This window comes from Pantherophis guttatus, chromosome 17 (assembly GCF_059756535.1).
Source record: "Pantherophis guttatus breed Tessera chromosome 17, ASM5975653v1, whole genome shotgun sequence".
In the NCBI taxonomy this organism is placed as follows: domain Eukaryota; kingdom Metazoa; phylum Chordata; class Lepidosauria; order Squamata; family Colubridae; genus Pantherophis; species Pantherophis guttatus.
The window spans coordinates 17,124,629-17,144,687 of record NC_142079.1 but is presented as its reverse complement, the minus strand read 5'-3'; the positions used below and the strand labels follow the sequence as shown (position 1 = coordinate 17,144,687).

General features: G+C 46.0%; 1 protein-coding gene across 10 annotated transcripts in view; it reads left to right on the top strand.

The window, feature by feature from the left end:
* The window catches only part of CABIN1 (calcineurin binding protein 1), a 91,388-nt gene that overhangs the window by 55,091 nt on the left and 16,238 nt on the right, over positions 1 to 20,059 (top strand). For 4 of the 10 annotated variants that reach the window (XM_034438543.3, XM_060683543.2, XM_034438542.3 and 1 more), the window contains exons 24-29: positions 1,183 to 1,334; positions 3,891 to 4,069; positions 7,760 to 7,804; positions 14,557 to 14,739; positions 14,951 to 15,252; positions 16,626 to 16,739. In XM_034438543.3, coding sequence (XP_034294434.2) covers positions 1,183 to 1,334; positions 3,891 to 4,069; positions 7,760 to 7,804; positions 14,557 to 14,739; positions 14,951 to 15,252; positions 16,626 to 16,739 — 975 coding nt within the window. The remainder of the gene's footprint in view (positions 1 to 1,182; positions 1,335 to 3,890; positions 4,070 to 7,759; positions 7,805 to 14,556; positions 14,740 to 14,950; positions 15,253 to 16,625; positions 16,740 to 20,059) is intronic. The other 6 variants (XM_087880640.1, XM_087880644.1, XM_034438544.3 and 3 more) reach the window with 3 other exon arrangements.

Genomic DNA, 20,059 nt, shown 5'->3' with positions numbered 1-20,059 from the left:
TTGTAGTGGCATGCCAAAGGGAGGAGTGGAAGCAGTTTATGTCCAGGATGTGAGGGATCTATAGATATTTTCTCAGCCCACCTCCTGAGCCTCGTAATATACAGGTCCTCAATGGAAGGCAGATTGGTTGCACTTGTTCTTTCTGCAGTCCTAACTACTGGTATCAGTTGGTCTGTACCTGTCCTGTTTGATTGCTGTGCTAAACCAGTTATTGAGGTACAAAATGACAGACTTAATAATTCCTCTGTAGAACTGTATCAGCAGATCCTTGGGAAATCTGAGCTTTCTGAGTTGGCACAGGAAGAACATTCTTCGTTGTGCCTTTTAATGATGGTGTCCATTTCAAGTCCTGGGAGATTATAGAACCCAGAAACTTGAAGAATTCTACTATTCATACTGTGCATTCGAATATAGTAAAAGGTGATAGAGTAGGAGGGCTCCTCATCTCTACAGTTTGAAGAACAGGCACAACCTTGTTGTGATGTTCAGGAAGGGCTCAAGCTCTCTGAAGGCTTTCTGAAGCATCATGAGAAGGTGTGCACCATTTGAAGAGCAGCGCAAGGGCCCTCGAGAGACCTAACACGGGCCAGGGCAACATGTTTCATCTTGCAACAGGACATCTTTTCTGTCTGTTGCAGTCTTGAGATATGTTTCTCCCCTCATCACTGCGGTGATGGGATTTTCTGTATCTCCCTCAATATCATCATCCTTCCCCTCTACGTGTGAGGTTCCCCATCACTGAGAATAGCCCTTTCCCAACTGAGAGGAAGAGGAAAGAAGCTGCCTTGAGCTGAATGAAAATCAAAGTCCACCTGAAGTCTGGTGGCTTTCCCAGCCACCTTGTAGGCAGATACCTCTGCACAGGGTGGCAGATTGGTTGATTGAGACCTTTATACATTGGCTTTATTAGACTGCCTCTTCAAGAACAATAAGAACTCAACTGCCATGCTGGGCACCACAAAAGACATGAAAGGCCTCTTTGTCCAGCAACTTGAAGGGTTTCAACTGCCCTGAGAGGCCCAGTATGGTCCTACCAGATGGGCACTGCCAAGAAGGCTCACTCCAGATCCCTTTAGGGTGGATCTGGCTTGCCTTGCTTTTCATTCTCTCTTGTGTATGGATTTTCTCAGATGGCTGGATTCAAAGGAGAAACTTTTGCCACAGTGAGTTTCTTTCCGGTAGGTCTACTTTCGACTCCACGCATCAATCCTAAAACTGGTGGGAAAACATGACTCGGGAGCAGATGCTGAGCTGCTGGTTACTTTTATGAAGGAAGCTGCTGAGGGCCCCTTTGCCAGGGGAGAGGAAAAAAACACCCCCAAGCTCTCTGAAAAGTGAGTCTCTTTTGTTGCTGGCTTCAGCCATGGGGGGGAAGTGGGCAGAGCTTTCTGGGGTGGGGTAGCAGTGGTGGTGCTAAAAGCAAACCTTTGAAGACATATTACGGCATTTGGACATTTTGAATTGCCCAGTTTATACTTTATACTGGAAAAGGATGGACGCTAAATGAAAAGCTCTGCTGAAATCTTCCCAGGCCTCTGGACAGCCGGCTTGACATAAGAAGAACCATCCTCTGTATCAGTAAAAGCCTCTCAGAACTTTGCTTTGCAGAGCTACCAATGGGGCATCTCCAAGAGACACACGCCGGGGGTTCCAAAATGAGGATCCAGGCAGCATGCCTGAGGCAGGGAATTATGGGAGGGAAGGGTGGAAGTCCCACCCAGTTCCCTGCTCCAAGTGCTGGGGCCCAGTCTTGAGACTTGGGTGTGTGGGGCAAGGCTGGGAGAGCAGGAGCAGGTCGTCTTCAGCTGTAAAAATCATGGCAGGAGGTGGGGGCACTAGGGTGTAGCTGATCACTTGAAGCCATGTTGGGTCAGGGATTCCTATTGGGACGATGAAAATTCCTCAGTGACCAGTGGATATGCTTCCTCTAAGTGCTGGAGATCCTTGCTAAGAGGCTACGGCTAAGCAAACAGGTTTCTGGCTATTCCTGGCTATTTTATTCCCACAAAGACCAAAAAAATTCAAATACAACATTCCTTTTCTTTCTTTTTTTTTTACATTTTAAGATGTACTGTTTGGAAAGTTGGTTTTGCTCTCTCACCCAGTTGTCACCCAGTAACACAAAGGGCTGTTCAAGTGTCTTACAGAAATTCCTTGTGCTCTGTGCAGCTGGGCAAACAGCTGCTAAGCAGCAGCTGCCATCCTTATGCCCCTTTTCCAGTCTGGGTAAGTCAGGGTTTAGGTGATCCAGAGCTGGCAGAGTTTTGCAATTTTTATCAACGACAATCATCTCAGGGATGGTGCCAGTTTTGGTGCCAGATCTCAACCACGTAGAAAACCACAGAAAAGTTCCTTTACATTATTTTCAGACCACTTATTAAAATGGGTGCTGGTATTCCTTGAGAATTTAGAATTGGAAAATAACTTTTGCATAAAAACAAATGTGGAATAATTTACAGAGGAAAGGCTTCAAAAGTAACTCAGCAGAATGTAAATTACATATCACCAAAATAAACCAGACTGATTTTAATAAGCCAGTCTAAAAATAACTGGTGTAATTTTTAACATAATTTATTAGGGCTGCAGTCTTTCAATACAGGCAGTCCTTGACTTAACAATTGTTCGTTTATAGACCATTTGAAGTTAACAGCACCGAAAAAAGTGACCTATTACCATTTTTCACACTTAGGACTGTTGCAACATCCCCACTGTCACATGATCAAAATTTGGATGCTTGGCAACCAGCATGTATTTATGATGGTTGCTGTGTGTCAGGTTCACGAGATCACCTTTGGGACATTCTGACAAGCAAAGTCAATGGGAAAGCAAGATTCACTTAACAACCGTGTCAGGGAATTGCGTAGCCGGTGTCCAAATAAAGTCATAGACACTGACATGAACTTATAGTTTTATATAAATATATTTACATCAAACAAGATAGTCAGGCAAACAAACATTGTCAACACAGCAGGAACATCATGAGGTAAATTAACCCAGTTAACCGCCACTGCGTGTTCTGCCTCACTGCATAACCCTTCACTGCTCCAGCTACTAAATTTAAATATCTTAAACTATGTTACTAACTTAACAACTGCAGTGATTCACTTAACAACTGTGGCGAGAAAGGCCGTAAACTGGAGCAAAATTCACTTAACTGTCTTGCTTAGCAACAGATATTTTGAGCTCAACTGTGGGCCTAAATTAAGGATTATCTGTATTCTGATTTCCGAAAAGTGCATTGAGTTACAAGTATGTAGCGCTTTCACTCAGTAGCCTCCTACGCAGACCTCCTGCAATGGCATCGGCAACATCACAAGTGTAGCTGCTGGGCATCTGTCACTATGCAATGTAGGATGTGCGGCTCCATCACCACAACCATTACATTCAATTAATTCTTAAGTGACTATAATCTCAGCCTGAATATGAGAGTTTTCAACAACAACAAAAAAAAAAGCCAAAATTATGTGTTAGTTAGGAGGGCATCCAATCCTGAAAAAGCTGCCAGTCCTGGTCTTTGGTTGAGGGAAATAAAGAAGAAGGAAGTAGCTAATGGGTGGATTAACTGTGTGTGTGTTTGGGGGGGGGGGAACGAGGGCTATAAACATTTGGGCACATTTCCTGGGCAGAAGTCAGAAAGTGGGTGCGGGGCAGTCAGAGGGACCTGTGGGCAGCAGGAGGGAAGGGGAGTAGCCTTGTGGGATATGGAAGCAAGAGAAAGAGCATTAAGAAGGGGCCTGCAAGAATCCAGACATTTGCATGGGGTTCTGTCACCTTGTCCAGCTGTGACGGTGGTCCTGCGCCAGGCACCCTGCCTCTCCAGAGTGCTTGCTCTCCCAGGAGCCATTGTGGGCCCTTCCGCTCTTCACGATCTCATCCTCTTCTTCCCCCAGGGAAAAGCTTTGCATGGCAGATGAGGACTCGCATTCTTCTGCAGGAACTCTGCCAGGCCCCGGGACTTCCCTGCTCTCTTCCTCTGGTCCAGGTCTGACTTCCCCACCCTACACAGCCACTCCAGTTGACCACGATTACGTCAAATGTAAAAAAAGCCATCAGCAGGCAACACCGGATGGTACAGTCCCTGTTCTCAATACTGTCGGCACTTGGAGGTGCTGGACTCCTGGCGGGCGGGCGGGCTCAATTGGCAGCTTCCAGGAGGGCGAGGGGTCCAGGGTAACACGGGCAATATTGTTACTCATTAACCCCTTCAGTTTTCCACCACCACCCCTCTGGTCTAAACAATAGGAGGGTCTAGTTAATGCGTTTCCTGAGGTCCAAGGCTCTGGGCATTTCCCAGAGTCCCTTCAAAAATCCAAACTTCTGCCCATATCCTGAGTGCCCCACATGGGATTACTTCAACTCCCAGGATTCCTGGCTGTCACAGCATGGTCCCTTTCTTCTCACAGGTCAGCTTAGTACCACAGTGGATGGGCGGCTTGTTCTGCTGCAACTGGATGGGAAGTGGTTGCCTGTTGGGATGGGCTCTGATCGACCAGGTAGCCTTGAAATGATCTGCCTCTTGTCACAGAAAGCTCTGCCATCTCTTCCAGGGAGCACAGGAGGAGTCTGCCACAGGTCCTCCAAAATGCTCCAAAAGAGTAAGCGGGAAGGGGCCTCTGCTTAACAGCCGCCTGCTTGCTTTGTGAGGCTTCAGTTGGATCTTGGGCATCTAGGTGGAGATCGCTGCTTTCCTTATCTGGAAAATGCAAAAACAGCCTCACCGCCAGGCTGTTTCCTGACCTCTGTAAGCCAAGCAGGGCTTAAGGCTGAGCATGCAGATGTAGACTTTCCGGGAATCAAGAGGCAGGCCAAAGTCACAGGTTCCCTTCCTGTCTTCTGTTGCAGCCATCGCTCGTTCTTTCTTGGCATTCAGTCATAGCTGGAGGTGATGCCCTCCACCCACTAATGATAGATGCCTATTTAGATTTAGATTTAGATTTTATTTGATTTATATAACGCCCTACTCCTGAAGGACTCAGGGCGGTGAACAGCCACAGATAAAACACATAAATACAAAATTTAAAAGCAAAGTAAAACCGGATTAAACAATTTGGGCCCAAGACAGATTTAAAACACCTCAATAATTTAAAACAGATTAAAATTTACATTTTAAAAAGGGAAAAGATTAGGCCAGGCCAGCCTGATGGAATAAAAAGGTCTTAAGAGCGTGGCGGAAGGTGCGCAGATCCGGGATCCTCCGTATCTCCGGGGGGAGCTCATTCCAGATAGTAGGTGCCCACCCGGGGGCCGCCAGTCAACATTGTTTGGCCGACGGCACCCGGAGGAGCCCCTCTCTATGAGAGCGTACCGGCCGGTGGGAGGCTATTGGTGGCAGCAGGCGGTCCCGTAGGTAACCAGGTCCTAAGCCATGGAGCGCTCTAAAGGTGGTAACCAAACCTTGAAGCGCACCCAGAAGACCACCGGGAGCCAGTGCAGCTCGCGCAGGAGAGGTATTACATGGGAACGCCATGTCGCTCCCATAACCACCCACGCGGCCACACTCTGCGCCAGTTGGAGCCTCCGGGTGCTCCTCAAGGGGAGCCCCATGTAGAGAGCGTTGCAATAGTCCAGGCGGGAACTTTCTTGCAAATATTCCCCATGAGGATCTGGGTGACTGATCCCATCTCATCATTTTGGAATAATTTGGATCAGAGAGCTGGGCATTTGACCTTTGGTGGACCTGGACCCATTCACTAGGATGCATTCCCTTTGAGATGCTTCAGCATTGTTTTCTTGGTATTTTTGCCACCGTCTACCTATTTTCTCATTTCTTTGTCCATGATCGCCCCATAAAACTTTTTTTCTGAGAAGCCTTCTCTTCTGGAACATGTTAGGTCTCTCTTTCACTATTTGAAAGGATGGGCTATAACTCCTTAAATCCAAGCAGCGCATGCTAGAAGCAACGACAAATGAGTGACCACTTTAACTCAGAAGACAGAGTTTTCCAGGGGTGCTCTTGGGGGACCTTCTCTGAGCAGGGCCAGAGGAAAAGTGAATTTTGGCAAGTCTCAGCGATGAAACTGCCACAGTTGGGAGGCAGTGGGGCAAGAGAAATCCTGATAACCAAGCCATAGAGGGGAGAAAGGGAACTGTTTCAGTTTGCCATAAATACTTAGGAGTATTTATGGATCAAAGATAAAATGTGGTTGTAGAAGATCATTAGGAGCCCTAAAAGGGGGGGGGGTGTCGTCTTTGAGGCTGCTTTTCTCAGCTGGGCCTTTATGTGAGCAGAGAGGCCTGGAATGCATTTTGTGCTGGAGTTCACCAAGACATACAGAGCACTCCTTCTCTAATTTTCCCCCATGAAAGTTCTATCATGTAGGTTGCACTGAGAGAGAGATTAACCCAAAATAAGACAGGGCCTCCATAGAAATGAAGGCTAGAAATGTGCTCTTGGAAATCAGAGAAAGTCCGTTAAGGACTGATCACATGTTGTCTGCAATCCACATGGTATTTTGGTGCAGCTCAGAAGACAGAATGAAAGCCAGTTTCTTGTTTTATCCAAATCCATGACTGGCTGCAGACATGATTCAGCACCTCTACAGCTTCACCTGGGCTGGGTGAGTCAGAAGTGTTGAGCTTCGGCTGGTCACCCTCAGGAAGGGAATTTCTGCCTAAATTAAATGGCCCTTTTTTTTTTTTTATTTATTTATATGCCGCCCTTCTCTGGAGACTCAGGGCGGCTTACAATGTGCTCAGCAATAGCCTTCATCCTTTTGTATATTTATACAAAGTCAGCTTATTGCCCCCACAACTGGGTCCTCAATTTACCTACCTTAGAAAGGATGGAAGGCTGAGTCAACCTTGAGCCTTGGCGAGATTCGAACCTGCAGTAATTGCAGGCAGCTGGTCTTAATAACCAGCTTAATAACAGGGTGCCTTAGACCACTGTACTACCAAGGCCCTTAACTCCCATGGCCACCAGCCAGCTGAAAAAGTTGACGGTTGTTTCGTGGCATTACTCTCCATTGCCCTGTGAGCCAGTTCACTCAGCAGTGTGTCCTAGCAGGCCTAATGGCTTACTAATAAATATTAGTGTCTTTCTCCAAGAAAGAAAAGCCATTTCTGTGGCATCAGAATTTCAGTTAGGGTTTTCATCTAAACAGATCAAATGTCATCAGCTTAGAGTTCCAAAAAATGAGGCTGACCTGCTCTTTCAGAGGGATGGGCAGAATCATCTGGTAATGCCAAGAATTGTTTCAGTGTCTTTGAATATTTAATCAAGGAGAATAGGGAGGCCTCCTCTATCGTTGCCTCTGCAATGCTCCCCCCTGGTTTGAAACAGTGGAGACTGTCAGACCAGTCTGTTCCTCATGCCAATGTCCACAAGATTTGGCTTCTCTCCCTCATTTTGATTGTGACTCAGATCAACCATAGGGCTTTAAGAAAATCACTGTCTTGTCAGCCCAACCCTGTGGTTAAGGCCGGGACACAGAAATGGACTCCTGCAGACAGAAGCAGCTTGACTTGGCCACATTTGCATTGGATTTTCAGTGACACAGCCAGAGAGCATGAAAGAATGCCTGCCTTTTATTATGACAGAATGAGAGAAGACAACTAGAGAAAGCACATCTGGTTGAACATGTTAAATGCTAAAGAGACGCCTATCTTCGGCCTGTTTTTGATCAGCGCAGTCCGTGATATAGAAAGGAATGGGAAGTGTCTAAATTGAAATTGGTTACCCATGGCCAGACCTGACATATTTGCCTGCTTTCCCTCCTCTCCCTCCCTCCTCCCCCCACCCCTCTGCCCTGCTGTCCAGCTGCCTTCATCAGTCAGCAGGATCCTGCTTCCCCGGGCCTTGAAGGTATGGAAGATATTCCAGGGGAGCCAGTGTCATTCTTGTCACTCTGTGCCTTTGTTCTCTCAATCATGGCTGTTTTTGTTTGTTTCTGCTGTTTTTGTATATTCATGCTTTTGTAACCAATATTGCCTGTGTTGCCCTAACCCTGTTAAAAATGATTCATACACTTTCCTTACTTGCTTGTCATGGCTTGCTTGAACATCACAGCTGCAACTGATGATTTGGCTGTGCAAATGTTGGAAAAGCCTACAATGGCAACAGCCTTCTAGGTTCAGCTGCTGCACCCTGCATTGGCTTGATGATGGCTGGGTAGACTTGGGCCCCCTCTCGCTTTTCTGCTGAATCCATTCCTGTTTATTCTTAACCTGAGCAGTTGTTTTGAATATGCATAGTTACATTTCTGGAAGAAAGGACTGTGGGTAACAGACAAGTCCATTTGCAAAAGCATCCCCTAAAGCAGTTTTTCTCAACTTTGGCAGCTTAAAAATGGGCTTTGCTGGCTTGGGAATTCTGGGAGTTGAAGTCCACCCATCTTCAAATTGCCAAGGTTGAGAAACACTGCCCTAAGATGACCAGGCCAGACTTATTCCCAAACCGGGCCTGCCATTGTATTGAAATGGGTGTGGCAATCTGCTTCAAGAAACCTTGAAGCCGAGTCAAAATTAGACATTCGGTCTTGGTGCCTCCAAATTGAAGAACTGGGACCGATGGATCCAGATCAGGATGGTCTACAGCCTGACTGTTTTAACTATCTTTTTTTGTTGGGCAATCAGATGCTTTTATCCCATTTTTCACCCAGGAAAAGCCCACCATGGCTGAATCAGAAGGCCAGGCAGGGCCGGAACAGCTATTTGTCTTTACTCCATTGGGGGAAGCAATGCCTGCTCCCAAACTGACATCACATCAAAACCATATTACGGCCACTGACAGAAAAGACAAGATCATAAAATCGAACACATAACAAAACATTCAATAAATTATCCTGTGTAAGTGAGCTTCCCTCTGCAGGTAGTCATTCCATTGTGCCCTTCTCATGACATTTCTATGTTGCTCAGCACAGTTTCACCACAGGGAGGGGACTTAGGGATTTCTGCCACAATATGAGGCTCACAAAAAATTGTTCAATACAGAACTTCCGGTCGGCACCGCAGGCTCCGTGGACGGTCTTTTAAGACCGCCAGCCCTGTGTCTTCGTAAAAGCCGTTTTGACAGCGCAAACCGGCTGTCTGGCGGCTGAAAAACCTCCCGTTCGGGAAAAGAAGGAGAGGAGAGCCGGTGGGCGAGAGGAGAGCTCCCCGAAAGCCCTCTGGAATATTTCCAGAGGCTTGGAGGGTGAGAGCTCCCCAGTCAGCCCGCCAAGAAGCTCCGAAGCCAGGACGACTCTGTGAAAGCAGAGCGAGAAGCCGCGATCCGATCCTGCTTTCAAAAGTGAGTTTGACTGATTACAAGCACAGGCAGAGCAGAAACAGGAGAACAAGCTTTAAAAGTACAGAGCTTAACTCCGAAGTTACTTTGTTTCAAACTGAATTTCATTGAGCTGGAGGCTGAAGATGGCATCTTTGTTATGGTTTTGAAAGTGAAAGCCAGAAACGAAAGTGCTTATTGAGAACTTTGCGCTGGGAGAGTGGATTAGCTGCTTATTAAGTGCTGGGAAGTGAGAGCTTGTGGAGAAAAAAAAAACTATCCTGCCTGATAAATTAGAGACTATAAATTACAAACATTTTAAAGTTGTTTAAGGGACTTTGTGGCTTTGGGGGGGGGAAAAATCTCTTTAAAAGGGGGGGGAAATGGCTTCTAAACAAGTGAAACCAGGAGTTGTTAAAGGAGGGGGAGGTTCTCCAGTTGTGTCAGTGGTGACACAGAAAGCACAACTTCCGGCTGATTCACAGAGTCAGAGTCAGAGTCAGGAGGCAGCACTTAATGATTTTAAAGAATTTATGAAAGAAGCCATGAATAATCAAGCAACAGCAATGAAAGAAGCTATGAATAACTTAACATTACTTGTGGAAGGGAAATTAAAGAAAGTTGAGGAGGATATAAGTTCAGTTAAGGAAGTGGTTGCAGAGAAACACAATGAAATAACAGAAGATATTGTTTATGCTGTATCAGGATTGTCAAACCTTGTTATCCAGCTTGATGGGAAAGTTGAAGAAATTAATCAAGCCAATTTAAATTTGGAAAGCAAAATGGGAGATGTTATGACCAGAACAGAGAAAGTGGATGATGAATTGGTAATGTTACAATACAGGTCCATGGAGTTTGCTTTGAGATTGAGAGGCCTGAAAGAAAATAGTAAAGAAAATTTAAAAGATATTTGTGCTGATGCTATTGCAGAGATAATTAAAGAAAGACCAGAAGATGTGGCAAGCCAAATTAATAAAATTTACAGGGTTAATTCCTGGCTGGCAAAACAAAGACAGCTGCCAAGAGATGTGGTGATCTATTTTACAACCAGGAGGATCAGAAACGATATTTTACAAGCTTCCTACAAGAATAAAGTTCAGGTGGCTGGGCAAGAGGTGGTGGTTTTGAAAGAGATTCCTCCAAAGATGCTGAGAAGTAGAAAAGACTTTGGCTTTTTGGTAAATGAGCTGAGAAATCAACAAGTGGCATACAGATGGGACGTTCCAATTGGTCTAATAGTGACTTATAATGGAGAAAGATACCGGTTAAACACAGTCTGGAAGGCAAAAGACTTCTATATAAATGTTTTAAAGGCTGGATACCCACCCTCACTGGTGGGGGGGGGAGGAAGAAAATGGAGATGTTACAACAAGAAAAAGATGGAAAACAGATACAAACCTATGCTGAAGTTGCAGCTGGAGGAATTATCATGGAAGAAGATTTGGATCTTGGGGGCTTACCTCCAACTTTGGAACCACCCAAGAAGGGAGAGCCGAAAGTACAACGACTGACCCAATCAACTTATAAACTTCAAGAACAACAATCAAAAAGGCAACAATCTCAAGATTTATCTCAAGAAGTCCAAAAATCAGAAGCGGGGGGAGGGGGTAGGCCAAAGAGTAAGGTGGAGGAGGAGCTTCAGCTGATGCTCATAGGCTTCGAAAGGCTAAAGATGGCAACTAAATTCCTATCTTGGAATGTCAATGGCCTAAATTCACCACAAAAAAGAAAGAAAGTATTTCACTACTTGAAACAATTTAACAATGATGTTATTTGCTTGCAAGAAACACATATCAGATTATTAGATCAAAAATATTTGATAAATTCAAGATTAGGTACACATTTTGTGGCATCAGCGCCAGAGAAGAAAAATTGGCAAAAATCTCAGCCTACTTGAAGGACTATACACAAGAAACGTATCGGAATGGAGAAGATGGATTGATTATATTCAAAATAAGTATCAGACAAGAAAATATCAAATAGCTTATGAATAAACGTTAAGTATTAGAAGTATTATGTTATCTATAGTGGAGTTAAGGTTTCGGGGGGGGGGGGGAGTTAGTAGTCTGAGGATAAGTAGTTTAATCTATTTTATGATTGTTAAATGAAATACCTTGTATTTTGCTCTGGGAAGTCTGGGGGGGAGGGGGGATGAGGGGAGGGAAAGGGTGGGGGGAACATGGGAAGAAAATTTTTGGGTTTTTTTGTAAAACTTTTCAATAAAAAAAATTGTTCAATACAGCTGGCAAGATTTTTTTTTTATGGATGTAAGACTGCCCTCTTAAATCACTGTCCTATGTGACTCTAAAACTTTTGGGAATTTTCCCTGCAGGATGAAGAGAGACCTTTAAAGTGAGTTCTTGGAAATCACCCCACACACATGGAGGATGTGCAAAAATAACAACACTTTGCAGGCACCAATCCATAGGATTGGTGGGTATCTGATCTAATGCCAGGGCCCACCTTGCTGGTATAGTCAAACTGACTAGGCAGAAAAAGCAACATTATATTTAGCTATCTTTTCTACAGCATACTCTATCTGACCCATGATTTAGGAGTAAATGATGTTGATCCCATGATGTTCAGCCATGTCATCTCTTGGTTTCCTAATTTTCTAGGGACCTGATACTTTCTCAACAACTCCTCCTAAAGTTTGTAGTTGCTATTCTTATGCTAATATAAATTTCTCTGCTTTCATTCTTTGATGCTTTGATTTCCCTGATGAACACTTTTATAATATTTCCTAATGTGTACAAAGCTTTCTGTTTGTATGCAAATTTCAGAGGGATGAAGACTTTCCCCTAAGTTTTAATTACTGCCACTGCACTCTGAGGAACTAGAGGGAACAAATGGCTTTAGAGTGTAGAGGATTCCTTCTTATAGGAAGTGCTTTTCACAGCAAAGCTCCACCAGAGAACCATCTTACCACTTACTAAATTTCCCTGTTTTTTAATGATCCTTTCCTCTGGCTGTTTTCATCAAGCAAGAAATGGCAGAGCCAAAGCAAACAGCTCCATCACTTCCACTTTCCTGGCTCACAGGAAATAAAAGGTATACATCATAACTAGATAAGCAGTTGTCAAAAATGACAGAATAAGCTGAGGTCTGCCAAAATCTGCCATTTAATTCTGAGCAGAAGTGTTATTTTGTTTTACAATAGGCTGCCAAATCCATTTCCTCTAGTTTTTAATTCTGGTAGCAGCAATTTGTTGTGTGAATGTGATTGTGATTGTGACAAAAAAGTAAGATTTCATCCCTTAATATGGGTTCTATCCTGTGTTGGACTGGATTGTGTTTCTCCTTGGGTTGGATTGCTTTTTCACCCCTCCCTCTAAGCTTTCCAGGCAGTGGGGGTGGGGAATAGAGCCATCAGCTCCTTTCCTCAATGTCCGAGGACATTCTCCCAGACCAGCCATTTTTTAATAAATCACCCCTCTGAAATGGCAGGAATACCTCCCCCACCCCCCACCCCGTCCAAATGGGTGTCCAGAGTACATGGGTGCTCTCAGTGGCCTCTCTGTCTAATTCCCCCTCTATTCCTACAAAGGTTGGACAAGTCTAAACCCAGCCAGACATCTATATATCTGTTTCAATATATCAGGTACTTTCCAAAACACCATCCTCCAATCTTGCAGAAAAAGCAGCCCATATTGGCAATAGAAGTCCCAGGCCCTTCGCTGGAGGGCAGCTTCTGCATAAGAATACTTTCCATGCCAACCTTGAGGCCACATCAAATAGCTTAGGTTGGATATTGATACCTCATTCCGCCCCTCCAATTACTAAAAGATTGATAGGAGCTGGATCAAGGAGCCAGAATTCAGAATAAACAAAGTTGCTTTCCCTAAAGATGAAAAATGACAGTTTAGGATGTTTCCCTCCTATGTTCATGGCTGAATTGCAGGTTGTGTGTGTGTGTGTGTGTGTGTGTGAGCTTCCTAGAGAACTGCTGCCTCCTGCCCTTGCAAGGAGACATCCTGCCCTGGGACCCTCCTCCCATTCGCTAATACTTTCTGGGCAAACAGAGCCAGCCTTTTGTTTCCTAGTGTCAGAACAGACCGAATGAATTTTCACCAGGAAAAATAATTTATGGGAAAAATACTTCTGTTCATATCTATATGTGTGTGTTTAGTCCAGCCTCAACTAAAAATGATAATTTCCCTGAACTACCTTGCCAAAAAAAGAATAAGAAGTAGGCTTGCAGTCAGCTGTTGCTGCAAAATTTCCCCTTATGCCAAGCATCAGTGTTGCTTGCTTCCTACTATCCTGCATTTAAGATTAGTTTTGGAAGATTTTTGTCAGTCAATGTAGGAGGGAGATTAGCCAAACCAGGGGGAAGAGTCAAATGAGGAATTAGTCTTAAGTCCATACATAGGCGCAAAAGGGCAAAGTCTGGCCCTCCTTGAATGCCTTGAACCGTATCTGGTCTTACCTACCTGCAAACTGTCAGTCTTCTCCTATGTAGAGGCTTGAGCAGGAAACCAGTTAATTGAACTCTTCAGGTGTGGATCTGCTTGTTCGTACCTGACTGCCAAAAGCTGAGCAGCCTTGCAGATGTTTGGGTTTTCACTATTCTTTGTAAGAGGGGAACCTAATCTTAGACCTCCTGTAGCCCTTTGAAAACTAAGGATTATTCATTAAAATGCTAAGAAGATTTGTTAGACATTTTGGGTTACAGCTGCATGTATGCTTGTTGAGGGTGGTGTGGTGGAGGGAGATGTCTTCCTGGTGGGCTCAGCATTTCCAGAACCAGCTTAGCACACCCACGTTGCCTTTTGCTTCTGAATGTCAGCCACTTAACGATTTCTCTGGTTTGTCAGGACAATCTCCCATTCTGTAGCTTCTCAGCCATCCTCAGATGAGTTCTCAATTTACCCTTTCATTATAATCATTTCCTTGTAAGTTTTAAATGTCACTCTCATTGCTTGCTATACTGTGCACGTCTTTATTTAGCTTACAAATTGAGGATGAGATATCTGATGAAAAGGAGCATCTTCCCCAAGTGCTTGTAATGCAATAGCTGCTTCCATATTTAAGGAGCCAAGGCCTTTGGCTTTGCTGCAACTGATTGCCATAGTCAGCTGAACACTAAGAGCTTTAAAATATCCCTGCCATTACAGTTACTTCTAGCTGAAAGTTTTAAAATTGATATACAAAAGGAAGAAGTGTTAGTGGGCTGTAAGAGGGGAGCCTCCATGGTGAAACAAATGAGTGGATTTGTTGCTCTTTGCGTTACTAGACACCGAATGCTGAAATGGAGGGGGGGGTGACAGCAGCCGCTGTCTGGAAAAAAAGGGAGGGGGGTGTTGCCGCCAAAGCACTGTCTCACCTGTGTCCCTGTTTCTCCTGTGCAGACAGAAGTCAGGACAGCACGGCGGTGGGGCTCTCGGACTCCAATTCCACCCAGGACACATTTATGGAGCTTGCCAGCCTCCCGGACAACAGCAAGAAGATGTTTCCCGAGGGGAGGCCCTTGGCTTCCTGCTCGGACGCCACAGCACCCGGGAAAGAGAGCTTGGCACCCACAGAGGACAGGGGTAAGTTGAGCAACCCTGGAGCCTTTGGGCCTTGTGCCAGGGAAGGAAAGCCTGAGGCTCCTTCCTGGGCTTCTGCTGCCAGAGGTAAAAAGGCAAAGCTGGGGCCAGGGGTGCCTCTCTGCTCTCCTTCTGCCTACCTACAAGGCAATTGGGGATTTGGGTGAGCTGGATCAAAGGGAGGGTAATGTTGCCTATTTTCTGGCCCCTCAAGGGAAGCTGGAAGACCCCCTGGGCAGCCCTGATGCCTGCCGTGCTGCGGAGCAGAAGCCCCCTCCGCAGGGACATTCCAAAGCCTCTGCTCCCCCCCTCCCCCAGAGGGACTCCAAGAGACCAGCAGAGCCCCTCTGCACCAGCCAGTTCGGCCAGGGCCTCCCCACAGACCTGGAGGAGCAGCGCACTTTCCTGACCGAGCGCTGCATCACCGCCTTCCACCTCTGCCTCAGCCGCTTCCCCCAGCACTACAAGAGTCTCTACCGCCTGGCCTGCCTCTATGCCTGCAGTCCCACCCATAAGGTAGTTGGGGGCCAGGAGTCTGCAAATGTAAGGGGAGGGGACAAGGCCAGGACAATTAACCTTTCACAGAAGGAGAAAACAGGCCAGGACCCTTGGACATATACAAGGACCTTGGAGGGCTCTTACCTGCAGAAGGAACCTTGGTAACAGAGTTGGATTCAGCTCCAAAACAAGGTGGGGGGTCCTGAGGAGTCAGTGAAGGGCAGCACCACGCAGGGCAGTTGTGCCAGTGGAGGGGAGCCAGCAGAGTCCCTCTACCAACTTCCTGCTCCCAGGCCTCTGGGACTCTGCTAGTCCATCATTATTAACTTGCAAGGGCCTTTTAAGGACTAGAAACCTAGTCTCAAGAGGAAATAATATAAAAGATGCCTGGGAAGCCTGGCTTTGCTTCTGACATACATACCAGCGGATGTTTGACAACCGTCTTTGGATTTTTTTCCTTTGGATTCAGTTTCTTTGGATTTTTTTTCTTCCTTTCAGAGGGTAGGGAGAAGCTTTTTCCAATCAGGGTTGCCTTGCTCTTGAATAAAAGATGGATTTTAATTTTAAAATGTACCAGGAGTCTCGTACTTAGGTATCAGTGTATGGGAAGAGAGCTCACCCTGTAAATCAAGAGAATCTGACGATCTCAAACATGAAGATTCAGGCTAAACGGGTGAGGTGTGTTCCGAGCCACAGGAGGCTTAGCACCCATGCAGAGTTCCTCTTTCTGGAAAGGATCCCACACACCTGACTCCCCCATCCCTATTGCTGGCCACCTTAATTAAAATCAATATTGGGCCAAGATGGGAGAGCTGTGGACACCCTGCGTCCCTCTTTCCAGAGCACAAAACTAGGTAGTGCCCAACCTGGTGCAACAAGAAAGGCCGGGCCCATCACAGAATATGAAACAGCCTCCCCACGTTACCCCTGCCCCCTTGTCTCCCGTTCCAGGCAGGGACCTTCTGTACCAAATAACAGGGAGGGAAGTAGAGCAAGACGTTTGGTCTGGGTGGGATGAAAACCTGCCTTCCTCTTAGCAGCCAGAAGCAGGACTGAGAGTCTGGAGCATCTTTGGGACACCTGATCACCAGGAGAAAAACTGTCTCCAGGACCCTCATGGAGGCTCTGCTCTACTCTCCCACTGAGGAAAAAAATTCTATGGTTCTGAAGACTGAATTTTGTCTCTGGGAGTCCCGGTTACCTCTCCCCTCCCCCTCTCCGCCTTTCAGCTTTGCCCAGGGATGGGAAATGTGTGCATTAGGTCAAGAAGTGGTACCTTGGGGAATTTTGAAGGAGGGAGGGGTGGAAAGAGGGGCTGCAGCAGCTGCACAACCCTGGCTTCTTCTTCCTGCCAACCAATTTGTTCTTTTCTTGCACTCTGTCCTATATAGAATCTGCCGTGGGCGCGCGATGTGCTGCTAGGCAGCAGTCTCCCCTGGCAGCAGCTGAGGCACATGCCAGCACAGGGTCTCTTCTGTGAGAGGAACAAGACCAACTTCTTCAACGTAAGTGGACTGCCCGGGCTGCAAACAGGGTGCTTTCTCTGGCTTTCCCCAGTTGCTTGTATCCTTTGCCTCAGGCGAGATTCTAGGCAGACTGGCCAGGACACAGCAGGACCTCTCTGCCCTGGACAGTTACCTCCTTGCCCCACGCCTCACGTGCAGCTCTGGAGCTGCTCCCTTCCTTTCCTGTTGGGCAGCAGGAGGGCGGGCCTTGGGCAGCTCTGTCCAGCCTGTGACTTGGCTGAGCAGAGCACCATCACTCCAGGGAGGTGGTTGCTTTAGTCAGAGCAGTATCTGTGTCCCCAGAACAAGACATTTTATACCTCCCTACTACAAATAAACTAATGGCAGGAATTTGGAAGCATTTCACCCCCTTCCATGGAGAACAAAAGAAATATTTAAAGTTTTATGAGGATGCTCTCCAAGTCATGGCCTTGAGAGCAGTTGATATGAATGTGGCTGGCCAGAAGTCCAGTTCCTAAAAATGCCCTTGTGGGAGAAGAGTTGTGCTACTTTGTGGCAAAGGAGGTTTCTGTCTAGTTACACAGACCAGTGGGAGGCAGGAGCTGCATTGCCATTTTTACCCTTTGAGACTCTTTGGGGTTCAAACCCTCTCATGGACCTTTGCCCTTTAGATGAGTATAGACAGGGTGTTAGCCCCAGCAGCTCTCCAGGCCCTGGTGCAGAGATTACAGGCAGGGAATCGAGATTCTATCTTCCATTCATCTCACTGGGATATAAAGGAGGTATTCAGTTGGTTTGCACTGGTTCGCGTGAACTGTTGGCAGAAATTTGGTCAAGGTCACCGAACCAGTAGCAATAGCCGCAGTGGTGAAATCTAAAACTTGTTACTACCGGTTCTGTGGGCATGGCTTGGTGGAGGAGTAATGTGATTGGGTGGGCGTGGCTAATTTTTTTTTTACTTTTAAAACCATTTTTTCTGCAACCTCCCAGTGAAAAAATGCTTTCATCTTGGATCGTCCGAGGCATTTAAAAGAAAAAAACTTTTCAGCCAGCTGAGTTGCCTGATCGGCAGAGGGTTTTTGAAAAACCCTCTGACGATCAGGCAACTCAGCTTGGATCGTCAGAGGCATTTAAAAGAAAAAAAGCCTCTGATGATCGCGCAGCTCAGCTGGGCATGTGGGGGGCAAGGATTTTTGCTCCCGGTTCTCCAAATCACCCGCCTCCATCGCTACCGGATCGGGCGATCCAGTCCGAATCAGGAGCATTTCACCCCTGAATAGCCAGCTGGCCACACCCCTGAACCAGTCCCCCAGTCGCTGCTCGCTTGCCCCACCTGCCATGTTCATTGCCGCCATGTTCTTTGCACACATGCATCCCATTGCCTTGCAAGTCCAATGGGATAAGCAAAGAACATGGCAGCAACAGCAGCAGCTTTTTCCATGACTCCAGTACTTTTCGGCAGCCTGCAGCCAGCCACCGCCTCTTTGAGAGCCGCTTTGTAGCTGCGGCGGCTGACTGGGAGCCACCGAAAACTCTGGTCAGCTTGCCTTCCGGACTCTGGACCAGCCACCACAGAAGGTAAGCAGCCCGAACAAAGAGGTGGTGGGGGGGGAGGAAGCAGGGCTAGGGCCGGGGTCGCTAAAGGATGGGAAACGGGGGCAACTGGTGAAGGGAGGGCAGGGATAGATAGGTGGAAATTCCAAAAAAATTCCTACCTTTTCCTGGGGCGTGGCTAGGTGGGGGGGTCATGTGACTGAGTGGGCGTGAGCGACATCAAGTTGTCCACACCCACTCAGTCACATGCCTCCCCCCCCCCACCTAGCTACCCCCACCGAACCAGTAGTGAAAATTTTTGAAACCCACCACTGGGTCTGCCATGTGAGAAAGGGAGCCCCCACTGCCAGAGACTTATGCCTTTCAGTCGCATGGAAGGGGATATGGAGATGCAGATGCCTCCAGAAAAATGCCCAAAATAAGGGGATATTTCTTGCTTACTGCTCAATTGGTCCTAGTTACAAAAAGTGAGAATGGAGCATATGGATAATGATATTTTCTTTTCTTTTTTTTTTCTTTTTTTATATAAATTTTATTAAGTATACAGTTTAAAAACATTAGACTTGGTGCGACTTGTCTGATACATACTTTTCTAACACTTTTTCTTTCGCGTATATTACAATATAATATCATGCATGTTCCATACATACTTTTTGTACAATCTCACTTCAATTACATACCTATTCACTTCAATTACATACAGATAATGATATTTTCCAGGAAAAATAATGTATGGAAATGCATAGTTGTGGTTCTACAAAAACCACGTGGTAGAACACCAGAAAGCCCCACAGGAACCCCCTCTGCACATCTCTTCCCTTTGGACCCGATCCATTTATTCTTTCTCTGCCCTATCTTCTTTGGCATGGAATGGAATCAGAGTTGGAAGGGACCTTGGAGGTCTTCTAGTCCAACCCCCTGCTCAGGCAGGAAACGCTATACTATTTCAGATAAATGGTTGTCCAATCTCTTCCTAAAAACTTCCAGTGTTGGAGCACCCACAGCTTCTGAAAGGACGTTGTTCCACTGATTAATTGTTCTCACTGTCAGGAAATTTCTCCTTAGTTCTAGGTTGCTTTTCTCGATTAGTCTTCAGATGCTTTGGAGAATAGCTTAACTCCCTCTTCGTGATAGATACTTAGATATTTGAACACTGCTATCATGACCCCTAGTCCTTCTTTTCATTAAGCTAGACATACCCAATTCCAGCAACTGTTCATGTTTTAGCCTCCAGTCCCCTAATCATCTTTGTTGCTCTTCTCTGCACTTTCTAGTCTTTTTTTTTTTTTTACATTGTGGTGACCAAAATTGGGTGCAGTATTCCAAGTGTGGCCTTACCAAGGCATTATAAAGTGGTATTAACATTTCACATGATCTTGATTCTCTCCCTGTTTATGCAGCCTAGATCTGTGTTGGCTGTTTTGGCAACTGCAGCACCCTGCTGGCTCATATTTAAATGGTTGTCCACTAGGTCTCAAAGATCCCTCTCATAATTAGTACTGTTGAGCCAGGTACCACTTATACTATTTACCATTTGGTTTTTCTTACCTAAATGTAGAACCTTACTTTTTTCAGCACTGAATTTCATTTTGTTAGTTAGATAGCGCCCAATGTTCAAGTCTATCAAGATCCTTCTGTATCTTAAGCCTATCTTCTGGAGTGTTGGCTATTTCTGCCAGCTTGGGGTCGTCTGCAAATTTGATGAGTTCCCCATCTATCCCCTCATCCAAATCATTGATAAAGATGTTGAAGAGTACTGGGCCTAAACTTGGAGTGCCCCACTGCATACTTCCCTCTGTGTAGAG